General features: G+C 35.6%; 1 protein-coding gene across 3 annotated transcripts in view; it reads right to left on the bottom strand.

Annotated features, from left to right (window-relative positions):
- Nucleotides 1-19,709, bottom strand: part of lili (LMBR1-like protein lilipod) — a 434,111-nt gene extending 414,402 nt beyond the window's left edge. For all 3 annotated transcript variants that reach the window (XM_090398849.1, XM_090398851.1, XM_090398850.1), the window contains exons 1-2: nucleotides 19,462-19,709; nucleotides 2,621-2,708 (exon numbers count right to left, since the gene is read on the bottom strand). In XM_090398849.1, coding sequence (XP_090254975.1) covers nucleotides 2,621-2,708; nucleotides 19,462-19,521 — 148 coding nt within the window. In that variant the 5' untranslated portion in view covers nucleotides 19,522-19,709. The remainder of the gene's footprint in view (nucleotides 1-2,620; nucleotides 2,709-19,461) is intronic.
- Nucleotides 19,710-20,054: the final 345 nt, after the last annotated feature.

Raw genomic sequence — 20,054 nt, 5'->3', positions numbered from 1 at the left:
CAGCAGTAGTCCAAAAACAAATTACTACTGGAGTGTTCCAGTAGTAAACTTCCTTTTCTAAGATACTGCTCCACCCTATAATAACTCTATGACACAGCGAATATCCTGTTCATCTCATTCAACTTTTATATTCAACCTGGGATGAATATAAAAGTTCAAATGTGTTTTATATAAGCCTCCCTTATCCTGTACATTTGTTATTTGATTATAAAATGCAAGCAAACCGTATTTAAAGAAGGCTGTGTCTACTGACCCAATCTTGTATTCTAGTAATAGTCAATCTCTCTCAATCCTAACCATACCTGCAAAAACAAACCAGACTAGTCTATAATTATTCTACAAACAACTAAAATCCTCCCACATAACTGATAACTCACATCCAGTAAAGGATCACTAGAAACAGGTAGACAAAAAGAAATTAATAATTTATTAATGCAGACATTTTGGTCTAACTCTAACAGCAAACAAAATGGAACAAACAAAAATGGATTGATTTCCCTCCTCAACAGGTAAGAGTCGTGCTGGAGTGACAATCAATGGTATGATAAAAAATAAAATAAAATATGAGGATGGTCTGAAAACTTCTCGGGCCTCAACCATAGATAACAAGACTATTGGCAAGATTTTTTTTTTCTAAGTTGCTACATACATCTGTCAAAAGCATCCATATGAAATTGCAAATCATTCTATCAAGTTGTTTGTTTTATACAGCTGTCTGAAGCAAAAGTGTTGTCTGTATCCTTTGAAATGGATAAAATTGAGTATCGTGGTTATAAAATTCTTTGTAAAAGAAGGTTTAACACCAAAAGAAATTCATTCGAAGTTCATAAAAGTTTATCAATACTCTTTCCTTTGTTTTCTACAATTAAGAAATGGATTGCCGAGTTCAAACGTGGCTGTACCAGCCTTGAAGATGATCCACGTGAAGCACATCCAAAAAAAGCGTAACACCACCAGAAATCACTGATCAAGTGCACGATATGGTATTGGATGACCGGCGAGTCAAAGTGCATGAAACTGCTGAGACTACAGGCATTTCAAAACAACGTGTAGAATATAGTTTGCATAAAGAATTGCAAATGAAAAAGCTTTGCGCAAGATGAGTGCCGCACTTGCTAACAGCAGATCAAAAACGCACTCACATGAAAATCTCTGAACAGCACTTGGAGCATTTCAACAAGAATAAAACTGATTTTGTGAGTTGATTTATTACTATGGACAAGACTTGGATTCACCATTACACACCAGAATCCAAATAGCAGTCAAAACAGTGAACAGAAGCCGGTTGTTCAGCACCAAAGAAGACAAAGTCATGGCATCAGTGTTTTGAGATGCTAAAGGCATTTTGTTTATCTTGAAAAGGATAAAACAGTAACTGGAGAATATTATTTTATTCTGATATTTTAACCAGACCAGATGAAAAAATTGTGAGAAAAGACCCAGTTTGCAGAGGAAAAAAAAAAAAAAATCAGGACAATGCACCTACCCACAAAGGTGTTTCGGCAATGGGAAAATTAAAGGATCTGCACTATGAATTGTTGGAACATACCCTATTCCCCACATTTGGCTCCATCTTACTTTTATCTCTTCCCAAAACTAAAACTCTTCCTCGCTGGTCAGAGTTTTTCTTCAAATCAAGAGGTGATTGCAGCTGTAGAGGGGTATTTTGCAGATCTTACTGAGAACCACTACAGGGATGGGATAATGGTGCTGGAGCATCGCAAGAATAAATGTATTAGTCTTAAGGGAGATTATGTTGAAAAATAAAAATAATTTTGAAATTATAAATTTGTTTTTTCATTGTTAGGCCAAGAACTTTTCAGACCACCCTCGTATAATTCTTGCATGGATGTTTATGAAACACAATAAGATGTATTTAAGTTTTGTAGATATGGAAAAGGCAACAGGCATAGAGAGCATGTGTAGCTCAGTAGAAGTGGCGTTTGCACTCTACGGTACTTGACTGCATGAATTCGAGTCTGGTCATCGACTGGAGGAACTTTTTCTAAGTCTTCTTTCGACCAGTTCCCGGTACTTAGTCGATCTCTTGTATGGGCAAGTGGGTTTTTTTGCAGAAACTCTGATTTTTCGTAAACTCAAGAAAATCGGCTGTCGAACCCACACTATTTTCAGACATTAAAAATATTGTGTTAGGGACCATGAGATGGCTGCTTGTTAGCCACCTTCTTCACTGTGTACCGATTAATTAATGATAGCCTTGGGCCAGCTATCTCTGATTGGCTACCAGTGGAGATTGAACTGTCACTGTCCACTCAGTCTCCTAAAGATACATAGAGCTAAAATGGCCTTGTCTACTCCCCATACAGGGGACATTTAAAAGAATGTATCCTAATTTTTTTTTGTTTTGTTTTTTTTTGGACTGGGACCATTTATATTATAACATTTTTTCAACTTTGAATTCAGCATTTAAAGCATTTGAAAAACAGCATTTCTAATTGATCAAAACACAATCTACAAGCTATTTCTTTTAATCAACTGTTTATTAAAGATGTTAAGTTAACTGAGTCTATAACTAGCCTCTGTTCAGTGAGGCATAAAAAAAGAATTCACGTCTCATATTAATACAGTTAACTGAAATGAACAGCCAAATGCCACTTACCAGAATATAATTCTTCAGTCCGTTTTTTAAATGCAGAAATAAGTGCATAGGAGGAGGTGTATAAAAATATAAAGAAGAAAAGAAATATCTGTAAGAGAGAAAGACAAAAAAAAAAATTAAACGAGATATTAATTACAAAATGAACATTAATACATTATTTTTTTAAAATGCATCCACTTAAAAAAGGTAAATACCATATTTACTCGAATATAACTTACCCTAGCATATATCTCAACATCCCCGATTTTACTTTATGGAAAAAGAAATTATAAAGTTTTGCCTGTACCTCGCACACAAAAAAAAAAAAAATCAAATCTTTAAGAAATAGATAATGAATGTTCTTATGGCAGTTTCAGATATTTTGGAATTCAGCTTAAGAGAATCAGTATTTCAACTCGGCAATCGTCAGCTTGCCTTTGTCGTTGAGTCGTGTGATCTTTTGTTAATACCGCACCAATCATATATATATATATATATATATATAAAGATGGAAGCAGCCAATACAGGAAATGTGGGAGTGAGAGCATTGACTTCTACTCGATCTTGGATTGCGCAAGGATGGAGAGATGAATGAAGTGAGGTTTAGGTTCTATATGGAGTGAATGATTTCACCAGGAATAATTGCCAGGAGTTTTTTTTTAAGAACCACCATCTCTAATGCCCTGGATGGGAGCAATGATGATGCTATTTCAGTAGATGACCGTTTGTTTTAATTTAATTGCAGAAGCATTGTCATTAAAGATTCAAATATATCGTGTGATGGAGTAAATAACATTGATAATTAAAATTTAAATACATTCATTTCATAAAGAATATGAGCAATTATAAATTTTAATGAATACTGAGGATTTAATTATAAACATCAATTTAGTTTTTCCTGAAAAACTTTAGTTTCCAAAAAATTCCTGCATATATCTCGCACTATTATTTTTAACTTTAATTTTGGGGAAAAAAGTGCGAGTTATATTTAAGTAGATACGGTATTCTAGATGAATAATCTTTTAGAAATAATAAGACAGGAACAGTATGCTGAGTGTTTCTAATTTCTTTTTGAACAATACTAACTCATGGAACTTGGTCAGAAGTTTTCAAGTTTGGTTATAATATATGGAACACAATCTGTCATAAACATTATAATGGTGTTTGATATCTTAAACGACTGTAATATAATATGATTAGTATTAGAGTTGACAGAAATATGTAACTTATTTTCTGTCTTTTCTATCCTAGGATGAGTTGCTTATAAGTTTTTAAGCATTTAATGTGGCTAGTTTGCCATTCCACTGCTGTATTTAAGTGGGAGCATATTGTCTGTAGAGGTTTGCCTACTTGCAGAAGAAAACCCCTGTACCTCTATAGAAGGCCAGTTAATTTGCTTTCAGTTGGAAACCTAAAAGAGTTTCCTCAGCTCACTGAGATTCAAATCCAGGGCTTTCCAAATGAAGGGAAAATAACTAACATTCTTGCAAATAAATAGAAGAGATTCCTCTCTTATTTTACATGTGATTAAACACCAGAATATTCAAAAATACAGTTCAAGCAAATGAATAATTATTTCATTTATCAGCAATTACAATCAAGCTACACAATTTAAACTATGAACCGTTAGGATAATTGAATTCAAGCTATGAACAATAAGGATCATAATTAAAACTAACTAAAAACCAACTTTTATATGCAAGTCAAATAAATCATGCCTATTTTTAGAGACAAATATTAATAAAAATAAAACTTCTTAATCATGAATGTTGAAAAACCCATACTCTATAAAGTTAATCATCCATTATTATAATTATTAAACACTATTATAATAATGCAAATAAATCAAAACAATCTGTTCCATTTACCATTTGTCAAATCTTCATACATACATACTAAATTAATGTACACAGATGCATCATCAGAATGAACAGTACTGCTATTTTGAATTCACAGTAATTATTATTATTATAATTACTGTGACACCTCCAAGGAGTCCGAAGACTCATCGTGGGAGGGCACCTACAACTGTTTCAACCACTACACCGAACCTCTACTACGAATCATCTCCATCAACACCATCTACCACCCACTTCCACCATTACAACTAGTATTCTGTCTGTAAATTGCATGTGTTCTGAAGGGCAGATTTGTCTGTATGCAGGATGAAAAACCCGACTTTCCGGAAAAAAAAACCCTGCTACCTCCGTATAAGATCGACTAACTCACCTTCGAAAACCGTCCAGATAAAGATTCCTCCCGTCACAACGAGAATCGAATTCAGGCCTATTCCAATTGAAGGGTGCAATGTACCGTTGTTCTTCCAATTGCGCTACGGAGGCACTTAAATTTCCACCACAACATTGAATAAAACATAAAAGAGCACTTGATTCCAAACCTCAGTCCTCAAATATTTTACCTCAGTCCTAAAGATATTTTCAGGTGCAAACTTTGTTTGCTTACACTTGGATAAAGGATTAAACTAAACTTATTATAGTCTAACCAAGTGCAAAATAAACTTCCAACATCTTTCTCTAAATCTAGAGTAAATTAATAATAAGGTGATATACCCGTTAGCAACTTGTATAGGTAAATATGACCTCTCCATTGCTTCTGACTGAGTATCACCATTCTGGGTCTGTCTCCCACTGACGAGACCTCAATAAAGGTCGAAACCGGTCTGGGTAGTGGCCCTTCCCTTAATGCATAGCATTATACATATTATACATATCTGCAAGATGTGCTTTGCATTGTGGGAGATACTAAGACAAGGAATGATGAGAGCTTGGTCAATCTTTGCAACGAGTTGCCCCACCTTACCTCAGTCCTGAAGATATTGTCAGGTGCAAACTTTGTTTGCTTACACTTGGATAAAGGATTAAACTAAACTTATTAGAGCACTTGTGTGAAATGGCAGGATATACATTTTTAACAATTAAAGTTAAGATAGCATGTAAAGGGTAGTGTATTTTCAGGGAAGACAGAAATAAAGAAGGAAGAAATATTGCTAATGACTACAAAAGCAGATGTTCAGCAGGATTGCCTTAAATGCTCAAGCATTTAAGGCAATCTGGTGGTTAACAGGACAAAATTACAGTCCACCGTTGCTACAGTATGGAGATATACAAAGGAAGATACAAATTAGCTTCATGGTTACAGGATATGCATTTGTTATAAGCAACTTGCTATAAAGAACCCAGAGATCAGAAGGAAAAAAGAACATGTAAGATATAGGAAATGCAATTTATGCAGCTAATCAGATATCAGCTAAAAGGGCATATGCCAGAAGTGATTAGAGGTTTGAGAGTGCTGGATTTAGTTAGAGGATTTCTCAATAAGCAAAAAGTCTGCCTGATTGGGAAGATTGATTGTGCAGTCTAGATCTGGAAAGTAGCTAAGCATGTAGTATTTCTAGTGAAGATAGGGATATATGTGGAACAACAGAGCAGGTCGTTATGACAAACTTTGGAAACAGCTTAAAGCAGTACCATAACATCAAAAACAGCAATGGAAAGATATCACATTAATGAATGAGAAATAGCCCAGAAGTGTCTGGGGGGGGGGGGGGAGTTATCAATTGTAACTAAAAAGTTCCAGTTATCAATTGTAACTATAAAAGTTCCAAATACTGCTTTTTTACTACTCTTGAATAACACATGCTCTTTTTTGGTATTTTAAGGTTGCATAATATAAACTAGAATAACAGAAGATTGAGCCTTGGGTATGTGGTCGTGCAAGATAAGGGGAAGATTCTTCCCTCCACATTCACTGCATTTGTTATGACACAGATAAAAGAAATTTTTCTGCTTCAGCTGACCAACTACTAAATCTTTCTACCGAATCTTTCTACTGAATCAGCCAAATATCAAAGCAGATATTCAAAACATCCCTAGCATATATATCAGTTTAATTAGTCATTTTAAATAAATGTTACATAAATTTGAATTTATTTAACAGAGATGGAGAGGAAAGATATTTGTATTAGAGCATAAAGGAGGATCCAAGACTACGGTTGCAAATTACCGACCGATCAGCATATCAGGAGTCGTTGTCAAGGTCTTGGAGAAAGTAGTCAAGGGAAAAATACAGGAATAGATTGATGAAAATGAGATACTGTACAGGGCTTTGTGAAGGGTAGATCATGCTTCAGTAACTTGCTCAAGTTTTATAACAAGGTGACGGCTGAACTGGATAAGGGAAATGGGTTTACAGTGATACTGCTGGACCTGGCATGAGATATCCTGGTGGTATCCTGGCAAAGGCGTTTGACAGGATACCACATGGAATACTAATCCGTAAACTACAACATATGGGAATGGATATAGGGTTGGTGAGATGGATAGGTGGTTGGTTGATGGAGAGATATTAAAGAGTAGTTTATTCAGGAGTAGAGTCCAAAAGACTGCCTGTGACTAGTGGTGTGCCGCAGGGTTCTGTTCTTGGACCAATGCTGTTTAATCTGTTCATGAACGATATAGGGAAGGGTCTAAGTGGGACAGTTCATTTGTTCGCTGATGATGCAAAGTTGGGTAGGGCAATAGTGAATGCAGAAGATGTCACAGCTCTGTACCGAGCCTTGATAAGACCTCATCTCGACTACTGTGCCCAGATTTGGTCACCTCGGTTCCTTCTTGATGGGGAGGAGGTGGAGAGGATCCAGAGGCGAGTGACTAAGATGATAACAGGTCTATGGAATGAACCATATGAGAACAGGTTGAAGATTTGTGGGTTGCAGAAACTAGTTGATAGGCGGAAAAGGGGAGATGTGATTGAGACATTCAAATTGCTAAAGGGATTCTATAGGATTAATTCAGAGGATATTTTTGAGATCAGGACTGGTGGTGGGAGAACTAGGGGACACCTATGGAAGCTGGGCAAGAGTGTGGTTAGCTGGGGTGTTAGAGCTGGGTTCTTTACTTTTAGAGTGGTAAATGAGTGGAATAAGCTGCCAGAGTCTGTTGTGGGTGCTATGACGGTGAACGAGTTCAAGGCAAGATATGATAGATACTGTGAGAATGTAATCCCATAGTTGTGTGGACATGTTTAGGGCCTCCCTCGATGAGTCTAAGGACACCTGGAGTCGCCCGAAATAATAATAATAATAATAATAATAATAATAATAATTCAGTGCCCCTGTAAAGTAGTTATTTTTATTCAAAAGAATAAAAAAAATTACAACCCTTTAATTCTAAAAATACTGGGATTCAAACTTGTTTAGGATATGAGGAACATCACAACTATTTCAACTAATGATGAGTTAACCAAACACACATGGAAGTAACATAGTGTTTTCCATACACAAAGAAGGCAAATCTGGTCTGAGACCATATCCAGTTAAGTGAAAAATATATGATGAATAAAAATAACTACATTTAAGGTATTTTTGTCAATTAGTATATTTCAAGCATAATGACCTGAAATGTCTTTGGACCCCCACCCCATGAAAGAGTTGACAATAACAGCAGGCCAAGATGAACCTTTGAATAATGTTAATTCAAATAAACAGGTTTTTCTCAATTTGTAATTGTGAAGAAAGAACCAATTCCTAATCTGTGATGTAGAAATTTATACTTAAATAACATAACCCTCTTGGGAAAGAAAAGATTTGGCAAGGTGCAACTATAGTGGAAAGAAATGTGGAGTACTAATATTTTTATAAGTCAAAAAGGAAGACAAATCAGTTGCTTACAAAAATTTTAAAGAGATTACGAATATATATGATATTGAAAATGCTCCAGTTGAAATTGCTAATCAAGCTTCATCTAATAAGCTCAATCAAGCTCAATATACATGGAGTAAAAAATATCTATCTATACCCCAGGAAGTGGAAACCAGAATATAAAGGATGTGCATCTTTCTTCAGCATTCATCTCAAAACTGGTTTATATAAGATAAATATAAGTTTTCTGTTGAATGAATACCTGGAAAGTACTCAGTAACTGGCAAGGTGACAGGTTCTGTTTGGGAATATGATTTGTCCCAGCCTTAGTTCTATGTCTGGATGAACAAACATTTGCATCAAAAATGCATATAAGTTTTCTGAAGCAAAAATTATTTGGATCAAAAACGATTTTTGAGCATCCAGTATAAAAGATGGTCAATGGTTACCTACAACTATCTCTATTACCCTCATGTTGCATAAATGACAAATAATGGTGAAGACATCTACACAGAGCCGTTACTTACAAACTTCCTCTAGGAAGTTGTATTATCAAGTAAACTTTGACAGCAAATGGCATGACAGCAAGCAAACAACCTTGTGAGACTGCCTCCTATTGAAAATAGGATCAAAGAGGGTTGATTTCACTTGACCTTAGAAGATCCAGTAAAATATAAAGTTGTTTTAATTAAGAGAGAGAGAAAGGTTCCCTCCCTCCCCCTTAGGCCAAAGTGGTGCAAGTCTTTCAATATGCCAAACTTCCAAGTTGTCAAAGAGAGCTGATACTAAGTGCTTGTGTTTAAAAAAGCATTTCCAACTAGATCATTTAATCCAGTCAGAGATGCTTCTTCCTCTCTTGTATTCTGTGCTCTCAGAAAAAATATAACATAAAATAACAAATGTTGTATTTTATAATCAAAGAATATATTATTTATTCTTAATACACTAATCATACAAAACTGTAGCAGATTTTATTCCATTTTCATTAATTAGTTCCTCATTATATCTTTAGCATATACCAGGAATAGCCATGTTGCCAATTCTTGCATTTAAATAAGCAATTATAATTATATATTCTTTTATTTATTTTGTCTATTGTATTTTAAAGAACTTCATAAAATACTTCTATTTCTAGTTTTGGTGTCACTTGTAGTAATCTGGACTACACAGCACCAATAATGTTTAATATGTTTAATAATGCAGAGATTTGGTCACATGCATTTCTTGGGCATCGGGAGGTGGTGGAGAGCACTCAGAGACAAGTGATCAAGCTGGTGATAAATCTGTGGAATGTTCCCTATGAGGATAGATTGAGGGTATATGGGTTGCAGAATTTAGCTGGCAGGTGGAGGAGAGGGGATATCATAGAAACTTATAAGTTGCTAAAGGGATATTATACTATAAGACTGACACAGAAGAAATTTTTTCAATACATGGGGGGTATGAGGAAAATAAGGGATCACACTTGGAAGCTGTCTAAGAGTGTGTGGTTAGTAAGGATGTGCAGACTAGGTTCTTTTTTTTTTTGGAGAATGGTGAATGAGTGGAATGGATTACCAGCGATTGTTGTGAGCATCTCAACAACCGCTGAACAGCGAATAGGTTTAAGGAGATGTATGACAGATATTGTGTTAATGGATAGAGTGGATCTCCCACAATGAATCTTTTGATCCCATGGAGTGCCCATATAAATAATAATAATAATTTTTTTTTCCTTTCTTTAGCTTTAAATATAGTACACTGCTACAAGCAGTGTACTATATTAACTGAGAAGTAATTTATTCTTGTACTTGGTTCTTAAGTCTTTACATATCGTCATTTCAACTCCTTTAGTTGCTTTTCTTGTTCTTCTCTACTATACATTAGCAAGTGGGTTGTAAGGAGTGCTGATTGCATAATATTATGAAGTCCTTGACTTCATGATATATAACATATAGCCTCTCCCACTCAAATACCACCTTGCTGTTTCATGGTAGAACCTGTTATCACAAATGAGACTCTGGTGACCGGGTATCGGTGAAACATCTGCATGAGAGTAAATGGCTGTGTAGAAAATGTATGTCTGAATGCTGAGATAAACAGTCATACTACCAGAATAGGAACGTTGTGGGTTAACATCCTGCAAGTCTCTGAAATTTTAAATATTGTTTTCAAGTTGGATAAATTCAGAAAGCTGACTCTCTTGTATCAACTAAAGCCTGGAAAATTGGAAAATTAGGACATCAATTGTAAGAGTGAGAGTAATCAATTGTAATTGTGAGAGTGAGACATACCACAATGGAATGTTAAAACATTATCTAAGAGAAAAACTAGCACAATTATGAAAGGAGATAGAAAAATATAAAATTGAATTTTTGGGGGGTTAGCAAAGTAAGACAGAATGGCACTGTGTAGAATAAATTTTCCCAATGGGAATATGTTTCTTTAATCAGGGATGCCTAATATAATTGATATACATCAATATGGAGTTGGAATCATCGTGAGTAAAAGATTTAGTCAACAATGATTGGGTGAGAAACAATTTCAGAACAAATAATAACAGTAAATCTTAAAACTAAATTTGGAAGGTTAAGAGTTATTCAGTGCTATGCTCCAACTGAGAATGCATCCTTTGAAGAAAGAGAAAAGCTTTACAGTCTACTTGATAAGACCTTGATGATGACATATGGTAACAAGAACATGCTTCTCATAGGCAACTTGAATGCTAAAGTTGGTGATGTGTAGCTCCTTATATATCATACCCTGCAATTTTTCCTCTAGATATCAGTTGTTGTTCATTATCTGTGTGCATCTCTTGAATGTATGTCTATATCATTTTCTTGAAGGATTTTTGAGAGATTGACATTTAGCAAAGCTGATTCCTTCAATGTCGAGTTGGCAAATCCAGAAATTAGCACCAGAGAGTGTAAGTTGGTAAGGGATAATTACAAGATTAGCATGGACAAGATTTTTCATTGAATATCTAGAGACATGAGGAAAACAAGAGGCCATCCTTGGAAGCTATATAAGGTGGGTGTGAGCAAGGAGGCGAGTAGATTTTTTGAATGGAGAGTGGTGGGTGATTGGGATGAACTGTCTGAGAATGAGGTGAGGTGAGTGCAAGCACAGTGAATGCATTTAAGTTGAGGTATGATGAGATGTGCATGTGAGAGTGAGACATACCACAACAAGTCTCTTGATAATAATAATATATCTATATGCCATAATGCAGTATACCAGATCAAGAGTATAATATACATGGATGCAAACTGAATTTGATTTAATAAAGCAAATCAAATTCAGGATAATACAGAAAAAAAATAATTTGCAATGTAAATAAAAACACTAGGTCAGGTAAAGCAGCAGAATTTGATGTTGTTGTTCTTCTATGTGCAAGGCAAGTAAACCTTACTTATCAAAGAAACAGTTAAAACATCACAAATGAGTACAATGGTAGCCAATGAATGGAAAAGTCTACACAGCAGACAAATTATGAAAATAATACATGCCAAAATCCAATGTCATTAACCATTCTCATACACCAAACAGACAAATTATTAACCAAAACAAAGAAAATCACATTCAGGTTTATACACAGATTATCACTCAATGGTATTTTCAAAAAGAAAATGAGTATATCTAGATATAATAATACAACAAAAATAATTTAACCATCATTTCTTAATTTTGCAAAAGTCAAATTATCATCTTCCAAAAACAATACACACGAAAAGATATACACACATAAGTGAGATTGAAATATGAAGCTTAAGGGTTAAAGCTGTAAAACTGAGATGAGGCCTCCACATAGCCCATAGCCTTTAAAGGAATGCAGAGAACCAACCAAGGCTTCTGACCTAATGTCCAATCCTCACCTTCCCATTGTGCACCCTGTTAAGTGGGCTGGTGGGCTGGCAATTTGGGATTAGTCAACCATATTGTATTCTTACTGGCTTAAAACATAATATAATATAATGGTACAACATGACAGGATTTCATGCCGGCTGGAGCGTAGCCTGGTTAACCAAGGCCCCGCATTGTTTTCATCAGGGAACCAGGGCGAAAAACAAAAAGTCAGCTACTAGAACAAATCTTAAAACATACCCCAACATCCGAGTTCAAGATCAGTAATATCAAAATAAGAAGCCTGAATGGCAAAGAAATGACACTAGCTGAGGAATTGGATAAATACCAGATCGACATAAATGGGATGACTGAAACAAAAAAGACAAACTGCCAAGATCTTTCTGAGTAATAAATACAAAATGTTATATTTAGGCAATGACAATCAAGGAAAAGGAGTAGCCACAGTATTCAACACTAATTACAAAGCCAACTGTCTTGAATGGCAGGCAATATGAAGTAGGGCGATGTGGACAAATATCAGAATGGGTAACTGGACAATGAGACTTATTTGTAATGATGGTCCCTTAGTAAAATCTTCTGTGGGACCATCGGTACAAATAAGTGGAGGAATTTTTTGAGGCTTTAGAGAAAGCAGCTGACACAATGAAAAATTGGTCCTTGTTGGAGATCTAAATAGCACAGTAGGAAATGACCGTCAGACATACAAAAATATTTGGGGAAAAGAGCAAAGCTAATAATAATGGCAAATACCTGTTGGATTTTTTCTCAGGACATTGATTGGTTATTACTAACACAATGTTCCAACATAAAAAAGTGCACAAATTCACATGAAGAGAAGAGGCAAGGAATAAGAAAAGTCTCATTGCTATGTTATTGTTGATAGTGATGTTTTCTCTCTGGTGAAGGACAATAATGTACAGAGGATTTGAAATTGGAAGTGATCACCATTTAGTCTTGAGCAGGATAAAATTGAATTTCATATTGAAAAGAAGAACATGTACGAAAGTTTTAAAGCAAATAAAAGTTGAGCAGCTCTCAGATGTGAACTGCAGATTAAAATACATGAACATTATTGAAGAAAAATATGAAAGAGTTTGAGAGCAGAAACCAAACCTTGGAGATTGATTTGCAAGCCATGAAAAAATATTGATTGATTCAGCCAGAGAGGCATGCGGTGAGGTTGTCTGCAAGGATAGAAAAATTAGAACTCCATTAGAACTTTAACACAGGAAGTTAAAGCAGCAGTGAAGGAAAAGAAGAAAGTATATCAAAAGTTCCTTGCAAATAAGTCAGCTTGTGCTCTTAGAGAATACAGAGACAAATGTAAGAAAGCTAAAAACTGTGTAAAACTAACTAAACAAAACTCATGGGAAGACTTTGGTAAGAATATAGAAAATAAATATCCAAAAGGTGGCAAGATATTCTGGAGGTTGTTGAAGAAGCTCAGAAATTGAGAAAAGAGTGCTGTAAAAGGAATGAGAGATGATAAAGGTGACATGAAAACTGGAGAAAAAAAAATATCCTTGACGTATGGAGTAATTACTTGGAAAAATTGCTAAATTAAACAATCAGTGACAGCACAGTGGTAAATAAACACTGACTAGGCATGCAATCAGGAATATACAGGGTGTTCGGGATAAATTTGACAGTTTCGTAAGGAAAAAGAAAATCTTCTTTGTATCTATTAAATTTAATGAATTGACAAAAAAACATTACAGGCAGAGTTAATTACAATACTATCAACAAGATTTACTCAAAATAACCACCATTAGCATCGATCACAGCTTCAATTCTGCTTCGGAACCTCGAACAAGCTGATGCTACAGTCTCCCTGGGAAGGGCCGCAAAAACTGTTTTAATTTTATCCATTAACTGGGCTTTTGTATTACTGGAAGTGCGATTGGTGTCTTTTTCAACTGCGCCCCATACAAAATAATCCATGGGGTTAAGGTCTGGGGAGTTTGGAGGCCAAACATTTGGACTGGTGAAGTCGTAGAAATTTTCAGACAACCATTTTTGACTTTTCCCAGAGGTGTGGCAAGGGGCCGAATCCTGCTGCCATACATACGGCCTACCATTGGCTACCCTTGTTATCCAGGGCTTGACTACAGTTAGCAACTCCACGAACAAAGCCCGAATTCCAATGCCATGGTTCTTCAACACCTGTTCCTGCAGATTTGCGAGGAATTCTGCTGTACGAACGCAATCAGATCGTCTGCTAGGGATCTTTCTTCTTGCTACATCCTCGTAGTCACCATTGCAAGTCTCTAGTTCATGCCTGATTGTTTTTACTGTATTCAGGGAGCATTGGGCAGCAGTCGTAATATCCTTATTTTGATGGCGGGCACGAATCATCATGATACAAGTTATTCTCTTCCATGATTCAGGTGGGTTCCAGCTATCCATCCTTTCTGACATCTTGTATATGAATGAAGAAGGGTCCAAACTTTTAAATGAAGAGAAGCGTGTGTTAATACATGTAACTTACGGAAAAATATAATAATTATAAATATGTCAAATTTATCCCGAACACCATGTATATCCATACTTGAAATAGAAAAAGCCATCAAAAGCCTGAAATGTGGAAAGGCAGCTGGAATAGATTATATTCGACCCAGAAATGCTCAAGCATGGAGGTTAAAAGTCTTACAGTTGTTGCAGTGCATAATTCAGAAGGCCTGGACAGAAGGACAAATTTCAGATGACTGGTGTAGAGCTCTCATAGTATCCATATATAAAAAGGGAAATAAAACTGAATGCGAGAATTACAGAGGTATTTCTGGTAAGATATATGCAAATTTTATTATTATTATTATTCAGGCCTCCATGGAGTCAAAAGACTCATTACGGGAGGTCCTTCCTAGGAAACACAAAGTCTATCATACTACCCTTAAACTCATTGACCATTCCCGCTCTCATCACTCTATCAGGCAATGCATTCCATGGTTCAACCACCCTCCATGCAAAGAAACCACTCCTCACCTTACTCAGTTTCCTTCATTAACTTCCAGGGATGGCTCCTTGTCATCACTCCTTCCCGCTGTTCAACCAAGCGAAAGAACTCCCCAGTGTCAACCCTGTAACCACCTCTCAACAGTTTAAGTCTCAATCATATCACCTCTCCTCCTATCCACCAAACTCTGCAGTCTACATTCCCTCAGCTGATCCTCATAATTAACATTGTACAGTCCTGAAACCATCTGTGTCATCCACCTTTGTACCCTTTCCACAGTTAATTTATCCCCTTCAAATCCAAGGGACCAAATCTGAGAACAATAGTCTAAGTGTGGTCTGATCAGGGTCTTATACAACGGAATGATAACTCTTTTATCTCTGCAGGTCAGCGTCCTTCTCATTATTGCAGCAATCCTCTTTGAGAAACAGTTGAGGATTGTGGAAGGGAAGCTTTGTGAAAAACAAGCTGGATTCAGGCCAAGTAGAGGCTGTCAGGATCAGATTTTCACTTTACGACAAATTGTTGAGAAATCATGGGAATATAACAAAGATCTGTATTTAAGTTTTGTCGATTTGGAAAAGGCATATGACAAAGTGCCAAAAGAGAAGCTATTCAAAACGCTACAGTTGTATGGTGTCAATGGGGCATTATATCAAGCAATACTTGGTCTTTATTCGAGGTGTAAGTTGGCAGTTAGAAATGAAGAAAGTAGAAGATGGTTTAATATTAAATCTAGTGTCAGACAAGGATGTACATTATCCCCCTGTTATTCATTATCTATATGGATCATATGAAGGAAAGTGGTATTAAACCTGATATCAAAATTGGGAATGTTATTGTCAGCTCTTTGCTTTATGCAGGTGATGTTACACTTTTAAATAAATCCACTACAAGTCTGCAGGATTTCCTGACAATTGAATAACTGTTGTAAGAAGGTATTAAGGTCAGCAATAACAAGACAAAGACAATGAAAATAGGCAGAAGCATTGAAAATATCAATTGCATTGTGAATGGAGAACCTGTTGTACAAGTAAAACATTTCAACTACTTAGGCACGATGTTTAGTGAAGATGGTAAATTAAATATGGAAATAGAAATGGAATCAACAAAGCTAGTATGGTAGGAAGTCATCTAAAATTTATATGGAATAAGAGAGAAATTAATCAAAACACTAAATTAGCTGTATCCAAAACAGTGTTCAAACCAATTTTAAATTATGGATCTGAGAGCTGGGTTAGAAGTAAAACACTTGACCAAAGACTAGAGACAGTAGATATGAGAGTCCTGAGAAAGATTTGGAGCATGAACAGATGGCATCAATGGCAATATCATATTAAAAATGAGGATATTAGGAAAGAACGATCAAGTTATAGGTGAACTGACACAGTAAGAAGTGCCTTAGAAGAGAGAAATATAATATCTGATAATGTTGGATTCTTGACAGGTAACAGATTGATTTGGAGGAAAATCGTAGATACAAAGTTAGTAATGGTGTACATTTTTCATGTAGTACTATGATATCCTGTACATCCCTTAGGAGGCACATGTCAGGAATTTGATGATGATGATGAAAATATAAAGCCTCCTAGTGTGGAAAGTGACTGGGTACTGTTGATTACTGGAGGTGAAAGTCTGAGGATATTTCCCAGATGTTATGAAGTTTTATGCATTCAAATTTATAAAATGTGAGATACCTTTTTAAAGCAGATTCAAGTGAAAACTTTTACTTACATTTTTAAATGATTTAATGTTTTTAAATTTTAAAATTGGTTGGGTTTAACAAAAAAGTCAAAAAAAAAATTTGATGCTTCCTGTTAAATATTAAACCCAATTGAAACGTTTAGTGTAAATGCATTTAGCAGAGTGGAATAGAGTGACCTCCTGTGATAAGTCCTTGGACTCTTTGGAGGTGTCAATAATAATATCATATAATTTATAATAATGTTATATTTTGCTGAAGTGACTTTTTTTTGTTTCTTTTTTTTTGGTTTCTTGTAAAATGGATATTATTATCATTATTGTTATCCAGCCTCCATGGAGTCATCGTGGGAGGTCATTTTTAGGAAACACAAAGTTTATCATACCATTCCTGGAACTCACTGACCGTTCCCGCTCCAACCACTCTCTCAGGCAATGCATTCCAAGGTTCAACAACCCTCCACACAAAGAAACCACTCCTCATCCTCTTGGAAGTTACAAAAGGAGGCTGTATGCCTCCTTTCGTAACTTTCAAGGATGATCCCTTGTCATTGCTCCTTCCCACCATTCCACCGAGTGAACGAACTCTCCAATGTCAACCCTGTAACTGCCTGTCAACAGTTTAAAAGTCTCGATCATATCACCTCTCATTCTTCTATCCGCCAAACTCTGCAGTCCACATCCCTCAGTTGATCCTCATAACTCATATTGTACAGTCCTAAAACCATCTTTGTTATCTGCCTTTGTACCCTTTCCACAGTCAATTTATCCCCTTCAAATCCTGGGGATCAAATCTGAGAACAATAGTCTAAGTGTGGTCTGATCAGGGTCTTATACAACAGAATGATAACTCTTATCTCAGCAGGTCAGTGTCCTTCTCAGTATTACAGCAATCCTCTGAGTTACCCTCACCACCTTTGCAATATGCTCCCTGAATTTCAGTTTTCTATCAATCATCACTCCCAGATCTCTTGTCTCCCATATCTTCTCCAATCAAGTATGCATCCTCCCATCAATGGATCCCAAAACTTTACATTTTGCTACATTGAACCGACACCCCCATTCATTTGCCCATCTGTCTAGTTTATTCAAATCCTCTTGCAGGACTGCCACATCTGCACTATTACCAATAACCCTAAGCATCTTGATATCTATCATCTATCTTTGAAAATGTTTACCAATGATGTACTCCCAATTACAAGTGGAAGCTTATTCCATTCACCTACTACACACCATGAAAAGAACCTGGATCACATATTCTTCTTGACCACACCTTTACTCAGTTACAGGGATGAATCTGTATTCTTCCCCCAGACACACACACACACACACCTGCCATGATCTGCAAAATTTCCCTGGTGCCTATACTGTAAAATCACTTACTAACTTGTAAATAGATCTTATAAGTTAGTAAGAAGAAAAACAGATCTATTATACCTCTCCTCCTCATTCTATCATTAAAAGTTTGAAGACATGTGAATCGGATTGGCTGGTGCTAAACATTTTCCATTGTCTCATCTCCATTAAGATGAGGAAACAGTGGTCTTATTCAACTCTTGTGAAAAGGAGAATAACTTCCTTATTCCTAAAATTGTAGCTATCCAGTGCAGTCTTAACCATGTCAACATTGTCACCTCTAAACTTTAACCTACTGTCCACTATTACCCTTTCATTATCCACTTGCAACAAATTCCTATTAATATAATACTCAGTCTGCAGGCACTCATTAACATTTGCCAATAGAACCAGTCAGTTCAAGTAAGCTGGCAAGGATTCTGTGTCAGAAATATCACTTAGCATGCAATCCAACTTAGCATCATAAGCATATAACGGAATGTTTCCCTCCTTACCATCTCCAATGTAAAAGTTAAACAGAATGATCCGTGGACAGAACTCTGTGGTAGTACACAAGTCATCTAACTTTCACTTGGATTCAGTACCTTCATGCCTGACTTGTCATTTATTGTTTATGCTTGTCAGATAACCATGCTCTGATGCATGCCACAAGGCTAATTTGCATATACCTATCCTTATGTTTTAGTTCTCATTATCATAAATAAACTTTCTGGTAATCTTTAACTACATTTAATTATAAGCAATTCTCACCTTAAAAGCACTGTATAGTATAAAACTGGAAGCAGTTCTTATGATTTAAATAGACCTCAAATTAACTTACAAGTCAGCAACAGTTGATTGGTGCCTTGTCACTGATATTACTGACAGACTGCACACAAAGGCAGTGCAAAGTTTAGCATGAATATTCATGTTAAATTTTCGAGTTGATATCTGTGTACTCTATCATCAAGGTTAATTAACATTTTCCGCCAATTTTCAACTGGAATATACAACACAAAAAGTATATATAAAATACAGTGCTTCTACGTTTATTTTTTAACCTCCGTCCTGTACATATCGAGCCGTCATATACACACCAATTAGTAATGAATTACATAAAATAAAACACTTAGAAATTGAGATAAAAAAAAATTATGTGTGCGTGTGTCATGCTTTTTGCAAATTTTCCAATCGAGACATTTTCTTTCAATACATACCATATACATACAATACATACCATATACATACCATATATATATATATATATATACATACATATGCGTACATATACACACAATATGATTTATTTAATTCGATGTTAATACAGGCAAAACTGCTTTGTCAAATAACGAAGTGAGAACAACTCACCACATATTCACGGACAGCATTGTGAAACACTCTTTCTCTCAATTCTGGGTCCTCTTCCATTATTATATTATCTTTTACTAAAAGTTTTAATATACTCCAAACAAAAATACGACGGCATTTTGTAGTAAGAAACAGTCTAACAGTCAGTATTAAAAATCTGAGACACCGATACAAAACTCCTCTCAGATGTTTACAACTTCTATCCGGCTCCAGGCGTGAAATGTGTATCTCAGATGATCGAATTTACATAATACAAGTTCATATAGGTGGCCCTCTTCCTGGATATTTCATGAATAAATGAATTAATAATTACAATATATAAAACGTTAAATTTTAATTAACTACATTACACAATCCACTCTACAACTCCATTTTTGTCGGTTGATTATGTGTACATGTGCTTGTAGTAAGTGTTCTCTTACCTGTTTGCTTTTCAGGAAGGAAAAATATGCACCTGAGGGGGGTGGGGGGAGAAAAAAATTCCATACGAGTTTTTCATCAATGAAAAAAGCCCATATAAATATTACTCCCGTTAATAATAGTATTTTTTTCTCTTCCTTGACAAAGTTTATTATTCTCATCATCAATACAGA

The sequence above is a fragment of the Typopeltis vanoorti genome, chromosome 10 (assembly GCF_054136105.1).
Source record: "Typopeltis vanoorti isolate ZY-2024b chromosome 10, IOZ_Tvanoo_1.0, whole genome shotgun sequence".
NCBI classification, from domain to species: Eukaryota; Metazoa; Arthropoda; class Arachnida; order Uropygi; family Thelyphonidae; genus Typopeltis; species Typopeltis vanoorti.
The sequence above is the reverse complement of the archived record's forward strand: the minus strand, read 5'-3'. Positions and strand labels throughout refer to the sequence as shown.